This window comes from Limulus polyphemus, unplaced genomic scaffold, assembly GCF_000517525.1.
Source record: "Limulus polyphemus unplaced genomic scaffold, Limulus_polyphemus-2.1.2 Scaffold1341, whole genome shotgun sequence".
NCBI classification, from domain to species: domain Eukaryota; kingdom Metazoa; phylum Arthropoda; class Merostomata; order Xiphosura; family Limulidae; genus Limulus; species Limulus polyphemus.
Window position 1 is genome coordinate 96,035 of NW_013666951.1, and position 21,293 is coordinate 117,327.

General features: G+C 28.6%; 2 protein-coding genes across 8 annotated transcripts in view; one reads left to right on the plus strand and one right to left on the minus strand.

The window, feature by feature from the left end:
* Nucleotides 1-321, minus strand: part of LOC106463172 (40S ribosomal protein S6-like) — a 15,914-nt gene extending 15,593 nt beyond the window's left edge. The window contains exon 1 of the mRNA XM_013923171.2: nt 247-321. Within this exon, the coding sequence (XP_013778625.1) occupies nt 247-252 (6 nt within the window). The 5' untranslated portion in view covers nt 253-321. The remainder of the gene's footprint in view (nt 1-246) is intronic.
* An 87-nt stretch (nt 322-408) lies between these two features.
* Nucleotides 409-21,293, plus strand: part of LOC106463164 (TP53-binding protein 1-like) — a 25,474-nt gene continuing 4,589 nt past the window's right edge. Inside the window, exons 1-14 of one of the 7 annotated variants that reach the window (XM_022390605.1) lie at nt 413-502; nt 786-819; nt 3,022-3,183; nt 4,286-4,587; nt 5,282-5,480; nt 6,555-6,956; nt 7,147-7,316; nt 8,948-9,032; nt 11,698-11,773; nt 12,558-12,758; nt 15,572-15,663; nt 17,264-17,410; nt 18,241-18,344; nt 19,675-19,800. In XM_022390605.1, the coding sequence (XP_022246313.1) occupies nt 11,709-11,773; nt 12,558-12,758; nt 15,572-15,663; nt 17,264-17,410; nt 18,241-18,344; nt 19,675-19,800 (735 nt within the window). In that variant the 5' untranslated portion in view covers nt 413-502; nt 786-819; nt 3,022-3,183; ... (4 more) ...; nt 8,948-9,032; nt 11,698-11,708. Of the gene's footprint in view, nt 503-785; nt 820-3,021; nt 4,588-5,281; nt 5,481-6,554; nt 6,957-7,146; nt 7,317-8,947; nt 9,033-10,669; nt 11,774-12,557; nt 12,759-15,571; nt 15,664-17,263; nt 17,411-18,240; nt 18,345-19,674; nt 19,801-21,293 lie in introns of those variants that run through there. The other 6 variants (XM_022390604.1, XM_022390606.1, XM_022390607.1 and 3 more) reach the window with 6 other exon arrangements.

The window sequence follows — 21,293 nt, forward strand, 5'->3', positions numbered from 1 at the left end:
TATAAACTTTGCAATCAAGTTCATAAACGCTAGTCATAATTACACGGTACGTTAACAATACCTAAGAATACGAACATCATGCCTACCATAAAAGCTATGTTTAAATCCATATAAAATAACACTTATTATCATTATAAACAATTAATCTTCATCTGATTCACACTTACTATAAAACTATAAATTGTAATGAAAGTTTATTTTTGTTCTAAAAGGTTATAAATAAGCAAAATAATCTTTCGATATTACCTTCATTTCCCACTTTTCCAACTCACACTGCCATGAATACACCAAAAAAGGACAAGTTATTTCACGTGATATCCCGATATGCGCGAGAAGTCATTTCGACACCTACCGTATATTTAGAAAAGACTGCTTACTGCTAGGCAACTGCTGTCAACAAACATGGAGCATTTGAAAAAACAGTTCAATAGGCCTAATAATGTTTTACAAAGTTGGAGCATTGGAAGCAACAGGCCTAATAATATTTCTGATAAAAATTACGGTAGACTACAGTTTTATGTTTATCACAAATTTTAGATTTACTAGTATCACTTTTTAGCCAGATTTCATCGTTCAAACTGTAACTTTTAGCATGGAGCATTGTTTACTAGAAGTGGGTTAGGCCTCAAATTTTATTAGTGATTAATCATGTAAAGATTTTCGTAAGAGCATTTCGTATTAAATTTATGTTATGCTTATATCCAGTTATAGTTCAGTTGTTTTTCAATTCACGTTTAGCATAACAAGATAAGATCGTTGATTGATATATTTATTTATTTAAATAGGTTTTGCACTCTTACAGTACAGTACAGCCTGCAGGTAGGAACCTAAACTGTGGTAGAATTTAGAAATAAATATGACTACTCACGTTAGGCCTATGTAGAGCTGGAATTTTGAAAATATGTATTCTAAATATCTGCTGTGTAAAAGTAAGAAATACTAATGATGTTTATTGCATTTTTCAAAAATCCATTATTTTTATATTCTGTTTTACAGAACCCCTTTTCTGTATTTCATTGTTTTTGTATTAAGTGTAATTCAGTTAAGCACAAGGTTTGATTCATATTGAAAGTGAGTCTAATAATATGAATTAATCAATGAGCCAAGTGCCTGTGAAATTGAAATTTTTAACTTTAGAATGTTATTTCTACTTTTCTTACAAAATTAGGGTAATTTGATGTAAATTTAAGAGTATTCAGGCAAGATATACTTTAAAAGGGAATACAGTAGGGACTGGAAGATACATGAGTAATCTAGCCAACTTACCATGGGTATGAAAATTTACAGACTATCTCCCAGTGCTATCACTGTATAGAATATGTAAGGCCTAGATAAATTGCATCCCTATAAAGACTTTCAAGAAATGATAAGTCATTAAATAATATAAAGAGAATGAGCATGCTGTGGTATTCTCTTGTGTTAACAGAAAAACAGAGAGAAAAATAAGTAAAATGGATGATTTAGCTTAGAAATGAATATGTATAACTTTTTATTCATTTGGATGCCTTATGCATGTTTTAACATTCAACAAGACTTAAGAGGGAAAGTGAAGATTCCCTGAGAAAATAAAACATGGGTTTAAAGGTTTACTTTCCTCAAGGGTGAGTGTGCAAAGATAGCCTTGAAGACCAAATAGGTACTTATAATCCATTTGTTAAACATTGTTTTTCATTAAACCTGTAGGAAGTTAGTTTGAATTATATATATATATATATATAGCAGGAAACAAACCTATTTGGCATATAATCATAATTTTACAGAAACGTTATTGAGACTAAGTCATAAAAGGGTGTTTGGTTTACGTATTAACCACTATTTTACTTACAACATTTTAGATAGATTCAAAGCTCTTACTTAGTCTTGATTTATCAAAACTGAAAATAAGTCCTGAATAGAAGTTCTTTTAATTATATTATGATCCAAGTGTTACTACAATGTAAAATTGAGGAAGTTTTTATCAATAAAAGCCAATTTATTTTCAGTTAGTAATTTTTATTTTGCATAAGCTCTTTTCAGATAGGGGGTGACTCATGATATAAGCAAGCATAACTTGAAATTACTAAAGTGAATGAGATTTCTTGATTTGAGTATGAGTGCATACAAGTTTAAAAAAATTAAGCCACTATAAAATATGCTTGATAAGGATTTTATTATTTTTCTATTAATTTATCACTGTACCAAAAAATGTTAAGTTGGAATATTGTAAATATTTTGTAATTTTATGTACACTAGATTTTTTGTTTGTGGGTAAATCACACATAAATGTAATTCTTAGGGGAATTTGTATTTAATTAGGCTTGCATTTCTTTCTTTTTTTGAACTCCTAAATATTGAATATTAATTTGTCCAACTTGTGTTATTTTTATCCTTTCATGTATTGCAGTTACATGTACAGCACTCATTTTTTGCACACTGTAATTTATTTTTTATGATAGACTGATTAACTTTTTTATGACTTTGTTCTTAACATTGATCATTATTTTGTATAGACATATCTATATTGTTATTGTAGGCATCTTTTAGCTAAGAATTTTAGCTCTAATTTCAATGTCAAAGTCTGTGAACTTACCAATCTTAAAGGTATTTTTATAGATTGTTAATGGACCTTCAAATGGGAAAATTTTCATATTGTATTTCATCAATAAAGATTGAAATACAATATGAAAATTTTCCCAAAAATGTTCTCATATTAGTTTTATACTACCCAGTTATACTAAAAAAAAATACAATTTAATTTTTTTTATCCTAAGGGAGAAGAGCCCCAATACATTCTCCATATCTTAGAAAAAAACATGCATTTACCAACAGTACTAAATAATTTTTGTTTGTAAAATAATTAAACAAGTACATGGGACATTTTATTAAAAAATTGTTATATCACCATAACTTGATTTAATAATTTAAACTTATTTTTGTATTAGTCACACTTACTTAATTACATACATTTTTAGTATGTCTTTTTACTTGAAATAGACAAAAGTAATCAAAATAAATACCTGATATATCAGAATTCACTTCCAGTGTTCGGAAGACTGTGTTGAAGAAAAGTGATGGATAGTGTTGTGAAAGTTGATGTTTTGACCAGTTTGACCTTGCAAAAGACAACATATGCATTGGAATAACTTGTTCACAACTGTTTGAATATGATTTATGGCAAATGGCTTTTATACCCATAGGTATCAGGTAATGTGGCCACAATGTTGTGATAGCTTACCATTGCTATTAACATATAAGCCATGAAAAATGTCAACAAAACTATGGTCAACATTGCAACATTCCCCTAATTACTATTTGGATTTTCTGTATATTTTACCTATAAAGTGAGAGACCTTACCCAATTTTGGGGTCACAGTTTACATTGAATGTTATAGCAGACAAAATCATAAAATTACTCAATATGATGTGATATCTGGACTTGCCAGTAGTGAATTTAGATCAAACTTGGCTTGCTGTAATGATAAGTTAGTTCTAAATCAATTAGACTAATTGTTTATTGCTACATTTTGGTAACTTTCATCATGATTGATTTTGTACTATTGGTAACTTTGATTTCCTTTAGGCCTAAGGTATAATCCTCAAATTATTTAAGCGAAAAAAACAATATATGTAACTATGTTTTCAAATAATTAAATTTCATATGCTTATACATGTTAGAATTGTGATATTAAAGTTTATAATAATTCATAACCTAACTTAAATTTACAATATGCATCAATTTTAATATTTTACAGCTATAATTAATAGTAACTTTGAATTGCCAATTTCAGTCTACCATCTGTGTATTTAATAGTTTGTTCATTAGATGGCGCTACATTAGAGTACCAAATATGATTGCAAACAAGACATTAGAGCTTTTAAATGTTTTAATAATTGCTTAAATTTGTGTTTTATAATTTAAAGCAGTTAATTAGATATGGAATTTATATTTGATAGCTTCTGTAACTTTACAAGGTAAATCATGGAAGATTTGTAAACTAATGTCATTTCAACTTCGTATTTTTATGGTTGGGATTATATGGAAGCATAATTTTCAGTGGAAGAGAGTTGATAAATCATGTATAATGTCTACTAAGGTTAAGATTTCTCTTAATCTTTTAAACAGTGTTTGCTAACTTGTAGTGTATTTGTTTTCTAGTGTTATGAAAATGCTAGATATTCATTAAGTCTTTTGGATGAATTTTATGTATCAAGAAAAGACATAAGAGTGCCAAGGAACTCAGCCACATGAAAGGCTGTGACCTTGGTCTGTCTATTTTTCTTAGTTAGAATATACTTGGAATTCCAGGGATTGGGAGCGGAACTGGAAGCAGGAAGACCTAATGCAATTTTTATCAGTACAACTTGGCCAGCCTATTAACTAACAGCTAAGAACCTGTGTATGAAAGCCTGGTTGCCTGTACATATCTCATTAAGTTAGCTGTACATGTTTATTTTATCACACTAATTGGGCCCTATTGACCCCTAGCTTCCTATTCTTGTTGCCAGAAGATTGAGTTCATTAAAATGTTTTTAACCAGTACCACCCCCTGTCTGAGGTTGAAGGTTTTCTCTAGCTTTTTAGCCACAGAAGATTTCCCAGCAAAACTGGTAAGGTCATTTCAGACAAGTAATTACTTACCATATTGAACTCATACAAACTATCTTATTTTGAAGTGGTTTTTTGTAATTTAAAAGTGATATGTAAATATTTTAATACTACAATAGAGTATATGTTGGTGCTATAAGATGAAGTCTGCTTACTGGGGAAGTATTGTTAAAGTTTAATATATTTTTCTTTAATAATTGTTCTTCTGCCATTTGAAAAGAAAACCAAGAATTAAATGTTTCAGTGTTATCGTTTTTTTCCAGTATGAGTTAAATTATTTTATAACTAAATTAAAGAACTCATTGTTATTGGAAAGTTATAAGTTTGTAATCATTTTGAATACTTGATCATCTATAGTTATGTTATAAATAATGTAAAATGTTACTTCCTTATTAGCATTAAATTCTCTAAAACCATAGATACAGTATTCAAGAATGAAATAGTATAAATAAAATTTAATTAGTATCTTTCTAATTTGATATTATAGATGTATGTATTTATTATGTTAAAAGTATTAATATTAATACCACTTTTTTGTAAATCATTGAAATTGTGGAATTTAATTGCAGTTACAAATAAGTAAAAATTTAAGGAATTGTTCAGTTTGTTCAGCATATCTCACTAATCAAACAAATGGAAGGTGTTTATAAACATTGTGATTGTAAAGGAATTATATTTTTGTTTTTAATCACATAGGTACTGTTATACTTTCTGGACAGATATGGCTGAGAAAGTGAGGAATGAAACTTAAATGACTAAACAGCCTATGTTAGAATTACCTCTGGAATTAGAAGTTCAAAAGAAGTGCACAGCTATTTATACTTATTGAAATACAACAACAGAAACCTGTAATACTAGAGAAAGGAGAAAGTGTAGTGTCTACATGTGTTAACTTGTAAGGTTTTTACTAAATCTTTAAAAAATTAAGGTTCTTCTTTAATGATCACATAAAATTGTTAGTTTTAGTTTATCTTGATATGTTATTCAAGATGTGTATTTCTTGAATACTTTAAAAGCATACACATTGTAATTACTCATCATTTTGTCTGTTTTGGATAAATTTATGGGTTAAATTTTGAGCAGTGTTGTTAATTAAAGTTTAAAAATATTTTCAATGGCAAAAAGATAAATTAGTTTTGAATTAAATGGCATATTTTTAACTTTTGAACATAAAAACTATTAACATATGAATCTAACAAATTCTTACAAGATGACAGCTAATAAGTAAACAAAAAGCACAGATATTTCCTTTGTCAACAAAGATTAATAAATTATCAGTTATGATTGTAATTTGTTTTAATTTTTTAGTAAAATATATATAGTACAAACTATCAATCTTATAAGGGTATTATGTTTTTACTTTTGTGTTATTATTTTCCATCACAGTGGAATTGATTGTTAGAAATAAAATGAGATACTGTTCCATAAGACGATTTTTAGTTTATTTTTTCACACAAAAAATATTAGATCTGATGTACATTAATTTTGTCTTGAGACTTGTATAGATAAAAATTGTGTGGTTATTGCAGATTTATATATATAATATTTCTACATTTTGGAAACTATAGATGGACTTTTAGAGTGCACATCATACTTGATTAAAGTCAATTTGCAAAACTTTGTAAGAGGTTTTGATCACATACCACAAAGAATTTTTTAATTTCACAGTGTAGTTGTACAAACATACTGCATACAAATGTAAAAAATGTGAAGAGCTTGGATTTGAGCACTTATATGTGTATGTGTCATTGTAAGTTACTAATATTTTGAGGAGAAAATGAAACTAAAATTTACATGTATGTAATATTCTGATGTAGAAGATAGTACATTATGCTTTCAGAAGAAAATATATACAAGACAAATTTGTATTTTGAAAAGTAATAATTTTAGGTAAATTATTTTGATGTGTGGATTGTATAGATATTTTTGTTTTTGAGAAGATTATAGAAGTGTATTGCTATTGTTTCAGGAGGATATGAAGTCTGCCATTTCTTTACATATCTCATCATCCAGCAGCTGTTCTGGAAAACCACCTGATAGAAAGTTATGTGAATCAAATCTTTCTCAGTCTGAAAATATCAGTAATTGTAGAATTTGGGATAATCAAGCCTCAAGTGCTCCACATAGTCACTATTTTACTTCATTGCCATCTTGTCATACATTGGTGCCAGATTTATCTGCCAGCCATATATTTGTCCCACCATCTGAGAAAAATAAACAGGTTTCATGTTGTTCAACTGATAAGCTCAAGCCAGATGAATCATCATTTTCAGTCTTTCATTGCAACTGTAATGAAAGCATTAAACTACCTCAAGTGTCAGCTGTAGAAACCAAATCTATGGATGCTCTATATAATCATAAAGAGACTTGTGTAAGTTCTAATTTATTGGTCTATCAGCATATTACAACTCATCTTGTATATCTCAATAATATTTAATTTAAAAGTTACGTTTACGAGTTTCAATTGGTTTAATTCACTAAGGTTGTATAATAAATTATAGAAATACTTGTGAATGTTTTGATATACATCTGAACAGTCCAGTAATGTATTTCTTTTACAGGAGGATATATCTGCTGGTTTCTCTTCTACTTGTAATCAGAATGGGATCTTTACCAGTTATTTCCAGTATGACAAGAAACAGCAGGAACATTCTGAGAAAAACTGTTATATAAATACTCATAATGAAATAACAGTTGGCTCCAATAGTGATAAAAGAATCTACAGCTCATGGTAAGTGAACATTTCCTAAAAATTTTACTTTTAAGGTTTATTTTCTCAAATTCTTTTTTATATTACATGAATAAACTTTGGTCTTTATGTAACTCACATGTTAGTTACCAAACTTTTGTAAGCCTTAAATATAAGGTGAACATGTTAAAAAAATTTTAAAAAGATTGTGAACAGTAACAGTTTGTTTGTATTATTCTGAACTTATACTATTTCTATGTACAAAATACACAAAATGACATGTTTTTTTTACATATAATGTTATAGAATGTTTAGCTGAACATAGAGTCTAAGATGGTTCTGTATTCTATCAGTTAATGGTAAATAACTCTTTTCGTGAACTAGAATTTTTAGAAATACTCATTAAAAACATTTAAAAAGTCAGATGTATATTTACGTATGAAAGTATGAAGATTTCTGTTGATTTCAAGAAGGTTTCAATTTTTTATCAGATATTGTTAAGGCTTGAAAAATTATAAACTCAAATATGTGTACTTTTCTGTAATAAATTATATAATGACTTGTAGTAGAAACATGAAAAAGTTTCATTAAAAAATCACTAAATAAAATATTGAACAATATTATGTTTTTCTTACATTTTTTAGTGAAACCTGGAATAGTTAATAAAAATATTGAATATAAGGGTTTTTAAATGTTATGGTTTAAACTCAGAAACTCAGTGAAGCAATATAAAACCATTAGATATTAATTTGACCATTTCATATTCAGAATCAAAGGCATGTAAAAACATCTACAGTTTATGTGATTTTTAAGAGAAATGCAGTTTACATGATTTTATCACAAATTTAGCCTATTGCAATATAAAGGTCTTATTTACTTGTAGAACTTTATATAATTGCTATTTCATGATTTTGTCCACCAGATACTTTATGAATTATAGTGTACTTAATTGCATTACATTTTAGTATTTCAGTTAAAGTAACCAATTAAGCTTTAATACTACATACATTTGTAATATGTTTGATAAGAAAATCTTCAAAACAAAGATATCCCTGTATGTTATGGCTGGTTGCTCATTACAAAAAATGAATAATAGATGTCAAATGTACTTCTATGGTTTTTTTACAATTTGAAAAACCAAGATACATTTCATTTAATCATATCCTATTGCTAGCTGTATCTTCATTTTGTGAAGTTTCCTCCCTGCTTTTTAAATAGTAAAGTCATTACTTTTTTTTAGTTGTTTTTCATTTATTTCAAATTATAAGTAAAAGTGAATAATAATGACAGAAAGATGAATTGCCAAGTCTAAAAAAAAGTTTTTTTTCTGTACAGAGCACTTAATCACAATTCAGCCAAATTGGTGTTTTGAAAATAAAATTGGTAGTATTCTAAATTGATAAAGACTGTTTATCTTATTTATTCAACAGCTTTTGTAATTTGATTAATTATTGTAAAATTAACCTTTAAGAAATTAATCATTAGGAATTAATTGTGTTAGCAAATAATGTAAGTTATAAAAATTAAATTAAATAGTTTATATTTTACAAATGAGAGTTGTAGTGAATATTTTCAAACTCTTTTTATATCAATAAATCAATGATACACATAATTAGATAAATGAAATTACCATGGCAGTACACTAACCCACAATAATCTCTGTTTCTTTATAGCACAGATTTCTGTGAAGAAACAGATCATGAAACTGTTAAACAAAGAACAAATTTGTTTTTGTATGTAAATATCCCATCTCTTCTGGTGAGTCCACTTGGGCTGTTTTTTTATTTAAGTATCAAGATTTGATTATAGTGTTTTCCTCACTCATAAGTGTCATTTCTTCATTCATTCATTATTAATATGTAATATTTCATATCTCAGATTAATCTTGTTCTTAATTACTGTGATCTATGGATCATATTTCATTACAGTACAGTTAGGTATGTGTACTGCTTTCATACTGTACTGTATTATTTTTTAAAATATAAATATGATTTTATATATTGTACCCTGTAACTGGAATTTTCTAATTTCATTATTTATTCAAATGATGTACAAGTTTGTTAATTAAACTATTAGTTTGTTTTGTTGTCTTGAATTACATATCAGAAGAATCAAAGATTATATCATATATATTATACAGCTTTGTAATACAGCTGTATATCACACATATTTTAATGTGCATTTGATTAGAATTATAGTTTAACCCAGAATATCTTTACATTTGTAGATGTTGAACTTTGATGTCATTTGTATAGTTTTTATGACATGTTTATTGTACTACACAAACTATCATTTGATTTATGTATGGTCAGTAAAAAAATTCAACTCATTCTTTATCCTATGATATCAATAAAACTGAATTCTTAACAAAAAATATTAAATTTTTTTAGCATAATCATAAACATTAAAGTTAATCATGAAATGCTTTTTTAAAGATTTTGTGATTATATTTTTTAACCAAAACTAAAATTTACTTTTATAGTTTTGAAACCATATGTTTTAGGCTTTCTGAACACTACAGGAACTTTTATAAATGGGAACTATATGATACCTGTGAACATCTGTCATTCATAGTCTCTTACAAAAAAAATCTTTTAGTCACTTACAAACAAAATTATTTTTCTATTGTTTGAGTTTTTATGAGAATAATTTTAGCTAAAAAGCAGAGATTATCATTAATTTTCAGTTATAAATATTATATCAGCTGATTCTAGTAAAGGAAGACTACAGAACAGCTCTCCTGAATATTACATCAATGAAGAATATAGGATGACATCAGGAGTTATATTTTTAACTGGGCTGTAGGACTACAGTTTCAGAAAAACTGCTATGAGTCATTAAACTTAATGTTGCTGGGATAAAAACAAATTTATACTAATAATCCATGAGTGGAAAAATTTCAAGTCCTGCTTAGGATAAAAATATAATAGCAGGATATGTGTGTGTACTCTTACACTTGACATTCCTTTTCACACTAAATAGTGTATAATACTTTTAAACATGTTGTGTAAATACCCAAAATATTTGCTTTCATTAGCCAAGGTCTGGCTAACAGCTTTATGGCAGCAATGGTTTAATCATACATGTACATAGCAATTATATCTTTATAAATATAATACTACTGTCTGTTGTCTGTCCATGTAACTACTTTGCAGGGTATGGATGGATCTTCACCAAAATTGGTATGGAGGTTCATTAGGTCCATGCAGGGATACATACAAATTTTCAGTTTTACATTTTATGGGTGTTTTTTACCACTACTTCGCACCCCCATTGATGGATCTTCCCCACATTTGGTATAAAGGTTTGTTGGGTCTATGTGGAGATACATGCAAACTTGTGGTTTCACATTTTGTGTTTTACAGTTTTTATGCACATTTTTCCATTCTTTACAATTACATATACGGGAAGCAACTTTTCATGTCCTAAGATAACCTCACATTAATCATGAATTTACATAACTTCTGTCCTGGGGACAGGTACTTCAGGTAGTTGTGAATAAAGCTATAGTAATAGGTACAAACACAAATATTAAACTGGTTTTAATTAAATTGTGTTCTTTATTCAACAGTTATAAAATACAAAAGGAACATTAACAAAACAAAAATAAACTTAGTCAGAGTGGCAGAACTAGCAACAAGCTTATGACTATCATCTTGTTTCAAGCTTGTGAGAAGCATGTTTTGATGAAAACGTTTGTGCATGCCATGGTTTTTAATTGCCATTGAGGAATGATATTTTCTTGTGATGGCATTATTATATTACAACCAAACTTGTTTCTCTTTGAATAAATGATTTGTTAACTATAGCTATTAAATGTTTTAAATCAATTGGAGTCAATATAACAATATAAATGCTGTAGAATTAACATATTTTTTCATAGATTGTCATGTATGTTTGTCTAAATCCTATAAGAAACATCATTGCATTGTACTGATTGATTACATTGCTACTTCTAGCACATACTTTTTTGTTAGTTTAAATATATATATAGGTTTGTATTGTAAAATATAAACATTGTTACTATTGTAAAATATGGTTGGGATTTATGGATTTTCATGGTGAATGAATGTTATATAAATATTACAAAAATATTAGTTATAAAAGGTATCGTACTTTATAATTTAAGCATTTTATTTTGTCATAAAGAAAGTTATGTAGTGTTGTATTCATTAGATTTGCTCTCAAATTTTACTAACAATCTGTGTACTTAACTAATAAAAATCATAGTTTTATTTGAAGAAGATTAGGTTATGTTGACTGGATATGTTACAATACTGGTGAGATATTGAATGAAGCATTTGCTGAGTTAATGAAAAATACATTTTTCTACAGATTTATGATAGTGAAACTATTTAAGTGATGTATTACAGGACTTGTAATACAAGTCTTAAATTTAACAAAAATGTTTTTTATTGTTTAGGGATTGATGTTATGATCAAATGGCATGATGGTTATTTCTATCCTGGCAGAGTTTTAGATCAAAGTATAGATGGACGGTTAGTTATTTTTTAAATTTACAAATAAGCTTTATTATTCTTATTAATTAGAATACAAAGACTATCTTCTTACTTAATTTTTTTGAGTTACTAATAAACTAACATACATATTTTGTGTAATATTTATCATGGTAATAAATGTTCTAGCTTTTCAGATGTTTAAGTCACTGGTTTGAGACTTGTAATTTGGTTTCTGCTTAAGTAATTTATAATTAATTTAAAAGATCAATAGAACAAAAAATACACAAAGTTTTATTTTAGTGATAATAACATAGGGTTTTATGTATCCAAGAAGTATAAGGTGGTAATGATCAAAATGTAAAGTCCTGCTAAAGCAGTATTTACACTGTTAGCATACTAGTGTTCATAACTTTTGAAACTACACTAATTTTTGTTGGATACCGCTTAGTTTTAACATTTTCTTGTTCATTCATGCACATCAGTGTGGCCATCTTCTGTAATGTGTTTTCTTTACTTTTCAGGCATTGTCATTTCTTTAGTCTCTGATCATAGAAAATTTTTTTAAAAATTCTTAAATATTTTAACAAGTAATAGATATGAAATTTATAGTAAGATGTCCACATTCTTTACATGTATTTTTTATATTCTGTCTTATATTTAATGCTACATTCTACAATTTATATATATAATAAAAAAGACAACTTTTTAAACATTTAAAGGTGTCTCTAGTAGTATAGTAACAACAAAATAAAGTCTATAAGTATATAAATGCACATTGGTGTTCATGTAAGTAGTATAGCTTAATAATATATTTTTCTTTCAGTTGGCTTGTGAAGTTTCATGATGGTGATATGAGGGTACTACATGAAAATCAACTTTTAGCTCTGTCTGTACTACCTAAAGGGCAAAATGTGTTTACTCTAGCAGAAGATGGATATGCTGACCAAGGAGTGGTCTACAGCTACCTTAGAGATGGGGATAAGGTTGATTATATAATTAGACAAGAGAATAAAGCATTCCAGAGGTACTTATACATAGTGGACATGTCTTTTCATTGTTTGATAAATGCTAGATTTAATAGTTAAATACATTGTTTTTGTTTTATTTTTTATGTGCAATAACTAAATTTGGGTGGTTACTGGATTTAATAATATATATTGTTCAAAACATGAGAACTCAAGCATAGCATTCCTCAGGTAAAACATGTATAAAACTTAAATATTTACGCTGAGTTAATATGGTAATAGTAATGGCAGATCTACATACCATTTACACGTCAGTATCATTATACTGAGACACTGTTTTAATCACTAACTCTCAAACTGGTGACTTGTTTTTATACCATTCACTTCTGGTTGGGCTCATATGTTGCTTGTATTGAGTATTTTCATAAAATTCACTGCAAGGAACTGACTAAAAAATGATGTACAGCCACTTATTCTCTGCATAAAATCTCTGCAGATCTCAGTAGATTTAATTGCAATGTTTCTTTACATGTTTTTATGTATGTGATTCATATGTTATTAAGAGCCCTTTAACAAACAAAGCTATGGACCCACAAACAGTTTGATGTTTAAATTGTATTAAAAACTGATGGAGTACACAGTAATTCTGTGGTTAATATGATAAAATATTTATAAAAATACTTAAGTTGTAATCTAAGTAATACAAAATTTCAAGTTTATTATAAGCTGGAAAACAACTTCTTCATTGAGAATATATTTAGTTACTTATTTTGGTGATGTTTTTTTTTAAATAATTTGAAGAAAGTAAGCTAAATGTAATGTCTTTTTTTTTAATGTATTTCATTTTCCTTTAACTTGATATAGTAATTTTCTTCTCTATTTATTAGTAGATTATCATTAAATAAGGCTAGAATTAGTTTAGATTGCAGATAGTGTATACATGTTCATTATGGTATCATAGCTCAATTATGAACTTCACTCTTCCATAAATACTGTAGAATTTATCTTTAATAAGATAATTTTCCTCAGTTTTCATACAGGTGTTCTGTATGAAGTGTGACATTATTTTTAATCAGATGTCATAAGGTTGTAAATGTTAAGGTTAAAGTAGCATATGGTAATGGTTATTAGATTCTATCACTTTGGCCTTCTGTTTGTATCTACTCCCTGAGTGGGAAAGCCCATCTTGATGGAGACAGACTGGTACTTGTAGAAATTTGTATGAGTTAGGGTTTTATTTCTGCCCCATAAATGTTGTTTGGAACAGTTGGTGACATTGGTGTTGGATTCTGTATACCACAGTTCAGATTGGTACAATAAAACAAAATTATCTTTGTCCTTGCCTCATGGAGATACAGATTTGAATTTTACTAATTTTTTTCCCCTCATCCCAGTAGCCACATACTTTTAAACTTATTTGTTGGACATCAGAGTAATTTAATACCACAATGGTATGGTATACTCTCTTAGTGATTGTAGCTAAAATAATGGACATATGTAACAACAAGAGCAATCAGAGATATTGCATGCTCTTGCCCTGCCACTCCTTTTCGAGATTGCATGTGTTTATATTGAATAACATAAAATTTCACCTTCAAAAACTTAGAAAATCCTTTTCAGATCCAAAATGATCAATGATCTGGATTATTTTTTGTAGTGTGATGAGAAGTCTCAACCTTAATATGCCCATAAGATTTGGTACAAATCCAATCACAATTAACCCAATACCACAACAATGCCGTATCTCCCCATTATAAAAAAAATGCTTCAAAGTCATCCAGAATCCGGATTTGGATCTAAACCAAATTTGAGGAGGTCTGATCCATACTGACTTCCCATTGTGTGTAAAATGTTTCTGTAAGTTGGTGTATTAGTTTTCGAGAAAGGGGAGTGTAAGTACAGACAGACAGACACAGTACCCTAGCCCCCCCTCTGGGGGAGAGGATAATAAAAATTATACTTTTCTCTTGAGTTAAGTTAATTTACTAAAATCAACTTCTTTTGTATTTTTCAACAAAATAGTAATAAAATTGGTGTATGATCATCTATTTTCTAGATATGTGCATAAAATATAGTGATAATTTATATGGCTGTTTTAATAGAGTAACCCAATATAACTTAACTCTACCATGAAGTGTAGCATTTAACGTATATAATAAAGATATGCCATATCTGAATTGATATGTTACCAAACTTAGTAATCTTAATGCTCATAAACTGTGGAGATAAACATTTTGGAGTAGAATCTGTTTGGTTAAACATAATATGAAGGGACCATATTTAAAGATATTTTTCTTTTTTTTAGAACCTTTACAAAATTAATTTTCTGATTTTTTTCTAACATTTAATTGCTAAAATGCAAAAACAATAAACAAACTAATTTTGTAAATCCCATAAAAATATATAAAATACTTTTACTTTGTCGTTGTTGATCAACAAACTTCAGTCAAATGCTACCAATTTCAATAAATTTCTTTTTATCTTGAGAACACATTGTTGTAAGCTGGTGATGAAGTGATTCATAACGTTTTTGGTAATACAAGTGCCACCTATATAAGGATCTGCATATATCTTCCTACACTTTGACAATAAAAACTTCCAATAACATTGATTGTTTCCTAGAATGTTTTTCTTGTATAACATTAGTTAGGATATAATATTTCAAAGTACTTCAATACACCATATTTGTTTTAGGTATAATAGAATTATATAAATCTTATTTGGTTGTCAGATCTTAGTAGTTTCACTTGCTGGACAGGCTTATTATATTGATTAGTATTTAGCTTAATCTTTTTAAAAATTGAAGAAACAGCTAAGATGCTAAAAAAGATACTCAATATGTTCGTTACTGAATTTTCTATTCGTCCTTTAGATTTACAAAAGGATTAATAATTTTGTCTCAAGATCAAGTTGACATACTTCTTTCCTTTCAAAAAGAACCTACCACTTCATGTGTTTTTGAAGGTAAGCTTTCAAAGAATAAGGTATTCATACCTATCATTTGCAACTTTCTGTGTGTAACATAAAACACAATTGTACAAGTGTTGTTAACAGGTCTATAAATATGTATTTCTTGGTTTACGAAATGTTTTTACAAATTTTGTAGCCATTTCTTATACATTTTAGAGAGGGTAATACATATTAACAATAATTAATACATATTGATTACACAACTGTCTAATATTTCTAATCTAAATATGCCCTTTACTTCAGCTGTGAGTGCTTTGTAAAAGTGACAGTCAAACATGCTATTCAGTGAAGAGTAGCCATGAAGGTGGAGGGTGGTACTGACTGGTTATATATTAGGGATGACTATACCTGAACCTTGATGTAGCCATTTTAATCTGTGTTGCTTAAGGTGCTGATAAGGTTGAAAATACCAAATAATGAATTTTTCTAATATTTAATTTAAATGAAAAAAAAATACATGTAGATTTGTTGTTATGGATTTTTTCAATCCAATATGAATAGAGTTTTTCCATTTTGTAATGTTACTATTTTTAAATAACTTGAGAAGTGGAAGCTATAACAGAAATTAATGAAAATTTTCTTACTAAGAAATTAAACTTTTATTAATTATGTATTACATTTATAATGTTTAAATTTACATATAATGATAGTAGCTGTTAATTTTTCTGAAATTAAGAAGCAATTTTATCTTATACAAGTGCAACTGGTAGTGATTTTTCATAGTCTGTCCACTTGGTGGCTCGAACCACAGTACTTTGATTATTTTAGAATATACACTTCTTTCCTGTATTAAGTGTCAGTAAAATTTATTTACTACATGCTCTATTTACTACTTTGTTTGAGTTTAATTTATTCTAGTGACGATATATGTAAAGTTCTTTTCAGTGGTGCTGAAAAAGACTTCTCATATGAATTTTTAGAAATACTGCTGTATGGATGAATCACAAAAACACTACATTATTTTTAAGGAGCTTAAAGAAAGCTCAACTCAAATTAGATTTATTTTTCACTAACTTATGCAGTGTTGTACAAAACCTTCCAATATTCAATGTCCATTGGACCCAAATGTTTGACTTAATAAAAATAAATGATTGAGAACTATTTTACTTATGGTTGTGTTTTATGTGTTGTTTTTACCTTGATTAAAAGACTAACTTTGGTTGTCTTCTTTTCCTTTTTGCCCCCCAGTGGCACAGCGGTATGTCTGCGGACTTACAACACTAGAAACCGGGTTTCGATACCCGTGGTGGGCAGAGCACAGATAGCCCATTGTGTAGCTTTGTGCATAACTACATAAAAAACAAACAAATCTTTTCCTTGTATAAAACACTCATTCTCATTATAGGCTTTTTTGTCCATGGATCTCTTTCTTTGTAAACATAAAATGATTCAAAAATACTCCCAGGTTATGTTTTATCATGTCCTTATCTTTTATTTAAACAGTAGTTATAGTACTTATATAAACAAAAATATGTATTAAAATACCTTCCTAAAACCATAGCAAGTATTTGACACTATTTAAGTCCAAAGTACTATAGTAGAGGAAAGTAAAAACACTGTATATTTTCTATTTTTATGTCTGGGAAAAAAAAAGATAGATGTGCTACATCTAAAGGAGGTATGCTATTTGAGGGTTTGGCTTTTTTGTTGACTTGTAGCAGTGAAACTAATCAAACCAAAAATAACAGAAGTGGGACATCACATCTAGAAATATCTGACTCAGAAACAAGTGATGAGGAAGGTGAGGATTTCAGACAAATTACTAAGCATGAAGTGTAGCAATAAGTAGCAACCAGTTAGAATATGTTAACAGCATATTGCATATTCTGACAGTTAGCTTTCCTTGAATATAAATATATCTTCATTAACAAGAAATCCCCTTTGGTGGCTCAGCAGTAAATATGAAGGCTAATAAGGCTAAAATTTGGGCTCTGATACCTGCAATGGGTAGGATACAGTTAACCCATTGTGTAGCTTTGTGCTTAAAAACAAATAGTTATTAAAAAATGGGTTTAATTTTCTATTTTGGGGGAATTAAGGCATATCTGACAACTCTTAGAATCTTACACCAATATTTGCATATCCAACTCAAGTAATTTAGTCTGTATATCTGTCTATATGCTTGGTTTCTGTTTCATTTATTGTTAGTAAAGAATGATATAATTTCAAAAAATTCTAAGCTTTTTGAATATAGAAAATATACTGTTTATGTAAAATAGGTAAAATTAACATTCTCATAAAATAGCTTGTTTTCAGAAAGATTGAGTACATAATGGAAATTCATATTTATGGTTTTTTATGGATAAAATATATATTTATGGTTTTTTATGGATAAAATATATATTTATGCCAAATTCTGAAAGTATACTGTTTGCATCACATGAAATAAAAATGAAAATGAGCAAGAAGTCACTGTAAAGGTGTTCTTTTTATGCACATTGTAGAGTGATTCTACATGAAGACTTATCTTCCTACAAGATTTATATTCAGTGAACAATTTTCTTGTTTCTCATTATAAGTACATTAAAATAAAAAGGTTTTTAATGTAAGCTTTAATAATGCTTCTTGTAGAGGAAGATTTACTTGCTAATCTACCAGCTTTTGACAAGAATAGACTCGTAGAACAAATAGAAAAAGCTGGAGGAACTTTGGTAAACAGCTTCGAAGAAGCACAGGTTTGTAATTTTTTTAATAGATGCTCACCATAAAACAATAGATAAATTACTAGTGGGTGTATAGGAGACAGAGGTTCTTGTTAGCTGTAGAAGGTACAAAATATATATGAGAAAAGTAGAATTAAAAAATTTAATCTTCCTTTCTTGGTAAATTTGATAGATATTGTAATATTTGTTTGAGTTCAAGAAGTTAATTAAAAAGTACCTTTTCTGTTTATTTGTATTGAATATTATTTTGTGAAATCTTAATTGTTTTCACGTTTATCTTCTGTTGAAGTGTTGAATTGAAACTTATTTTGATTTCTGTTTACACTAAATACATGCCACCTGATGACTTAGCTGTAAGTCTGAGGGTTTTTCATGCATTGGATTTCCATATCTGCAACTGGTAGAGCACAACCAGTCCATTATGCAGCTTTATGCCTAACAACAAACTATGTACACACAGCTTTGCTGCCATTCATTCATTTTCTTCTTCCCAAATAATTTAAACTCTTTAAAATATTATTGTATACAAATGTTAAATCAAGCAGATAGACTAATTTTATTGAACATAGGAACAAGGTGTCTTTGTTGTGTTACTTTTTATTGGTGACAAAAAATTTTATTTAATGGAAATGATCTTTTGATTTTTGTTCTACACAAAATTAATAATTGTGAAAAATATTAATATGTTATATCGGTTGAATAATTCCACAAAAGTCTTCATTATTTTATATGTAAGGTACCTTATATAATGAAAATTACATTTGTAATTAATTGTAGGTATGGAAAAATGTGTATACTTGAAAAACTTTCTAGGCTTTCTGTAGTTTATTAAAGCTTCTTCATGGTTGCATTATGTAATGAAAATAGTCAGTAACCTCTAAACAGTAGTAGTATTTATATGATCTAAAGGTTAAGTCTTTTGTCTCTTATTAGGAAAGGACAACATTTTTTTTTTATTGTTGGGACCTAAACAGTGACACTTTTTACTATTTGGGTAAAACTTGAAAATGTCTTATATGTAGGTTACAAAGATAGTGGAAATTGTAAAAGATGGTTCAGAAAGTTTAGAGTTTTTTTTAATTTTGGCTTGTTCAACAAGCTTTGAAATATTATCCACTAGTATATTCATACCAAACACAGAAGAAAATGGTACTGTTAAAAATAATGTTTTTATAACAGCCTCCAGGGTACTTGTATGAAAAACTAGCTTTTAGAATATTGATGATATAGTCATAAAGACAGTTCTTAAGAGATGTCGTGGCTTTTTGAGAAGCAAAAAAAATGGCATGATGAGTAAATAAAAGCCTGATTGATATCATTACTAATATCTGTTGTTCTGCAGGTTGTTCAAGTAGAACAAGTCTTTCTGGTTGCTGATACTTACCTAGAAACATATAAGTACATTCAAAGCATAGCTGCGGGTATTCCTTGTATATCACATGTCTGGGTTAATAATTGTTGTTCCATGGTAAGTTGGCTTCTGTCCTTCAACATTTTTGAACTCTTACATAATTCTTAAATACTAGCTACCATGTAAAATGTTTATCTAATCTTTGCTATCAATCTAACTTAATATTCTTTTATAAGAAGCTATATGCAGAAATGTTATAGCTCTTGTTATTATTATTGCCAGTTTTTATGGCATATTGAAGCTAATAATGGTTGAAAGCCAACAATATAATGAATTCAAGAATGTTACTTTCTCTGAGTTTTTACATAATTGTCAAGCATAAAATTTCTGTACACATATATTATGTAATGCTAAACAGTTATCCTTTCTAGTGCTGAACATAACATAATGTTTAGGGACAATAAGGGACCTGTTAGTCAAACTCGGCCATCCCATCATCTAAACTAAACTATTATGAGAAAAAATCTGAAAGCCACCTTTCTCTTAAATTCACTTAAATTTACTTGCTTCCACTATATCCAAAGGCAACTCATTCCAGAGGCCAACCACCTTGATAGAAAAATATAACTGTCTTAGCTAAAGATGACTCCTACCTTGTCAAAATTTATATTTGTGTCCACTAGTCTTACTATTCTTACCATTAAGTATGAAAAAAAGATGATGCATTAACACTATCAATTCCCTTAACAATCATACACACCTCAATCACATCCCTTCTAACTCTTCTTTTTTCAAAAGAAAACAGTTTCAAAGATCTTAATCTCCTCATTAATCCAGTTTTACTGAACACCATTTATAACAACCCTCTGTTTTCTTCCATCCAGCCACTCTTCTATCTAATTAGCTAACTTATCCCCTAAACCTTTAGAGATAATTTTTTACAAGCCTTTTATGTGGCACCTTGTCAAAGGCTTTCTGAAAATCCAGATACAAATTTACACCCTTACCCTCATCTACATGAGCAGTAACCTTTGCAAATAATGTCAAAAAATTTCTAAGGCAAGATTTTCTCTTAGTAAAACTATGTTGACTATCCAATAAAATTCTAAACTTTGTTAAATGACTTTGCAAAGCATCTTTTATAAGGCTTTCCAAAAATTTTCCCACAACTGACATAAGACTAATAGGTCTATAATTACTGAGACAATATTTATTACATCTCTCGAAAAGAGGAGTGACATTAGCTAACTTCCAATCCTCCAGTACCTGCCCACTATTCAAGGACTTACAAAAAATAGTAGCAAGTGGCTCACATACCCAATTCTTAACCTCTTTCAAAACCCTTGGGTAAATATTATCTGGCCCAGTAGTCTTATCAGTTTTTAAACTTCTCAATTTTTTCTTCACATCCTCCAAATTAGTGCAATAATATTGTCTGACCTTGTTTCCATCTATCAACTGTTCAAGATGAGGAATGCTACTTAAATCTTCCTTAGTAAAAATTGAAGAAAAAGTAGGCTTTAATAACCTAGCCATCTCATAATCATCAGATACAAGCCTTCCTTTATCCCTCAAGGGTCCTACACCTATCCTAACATTTTGTTTACCCT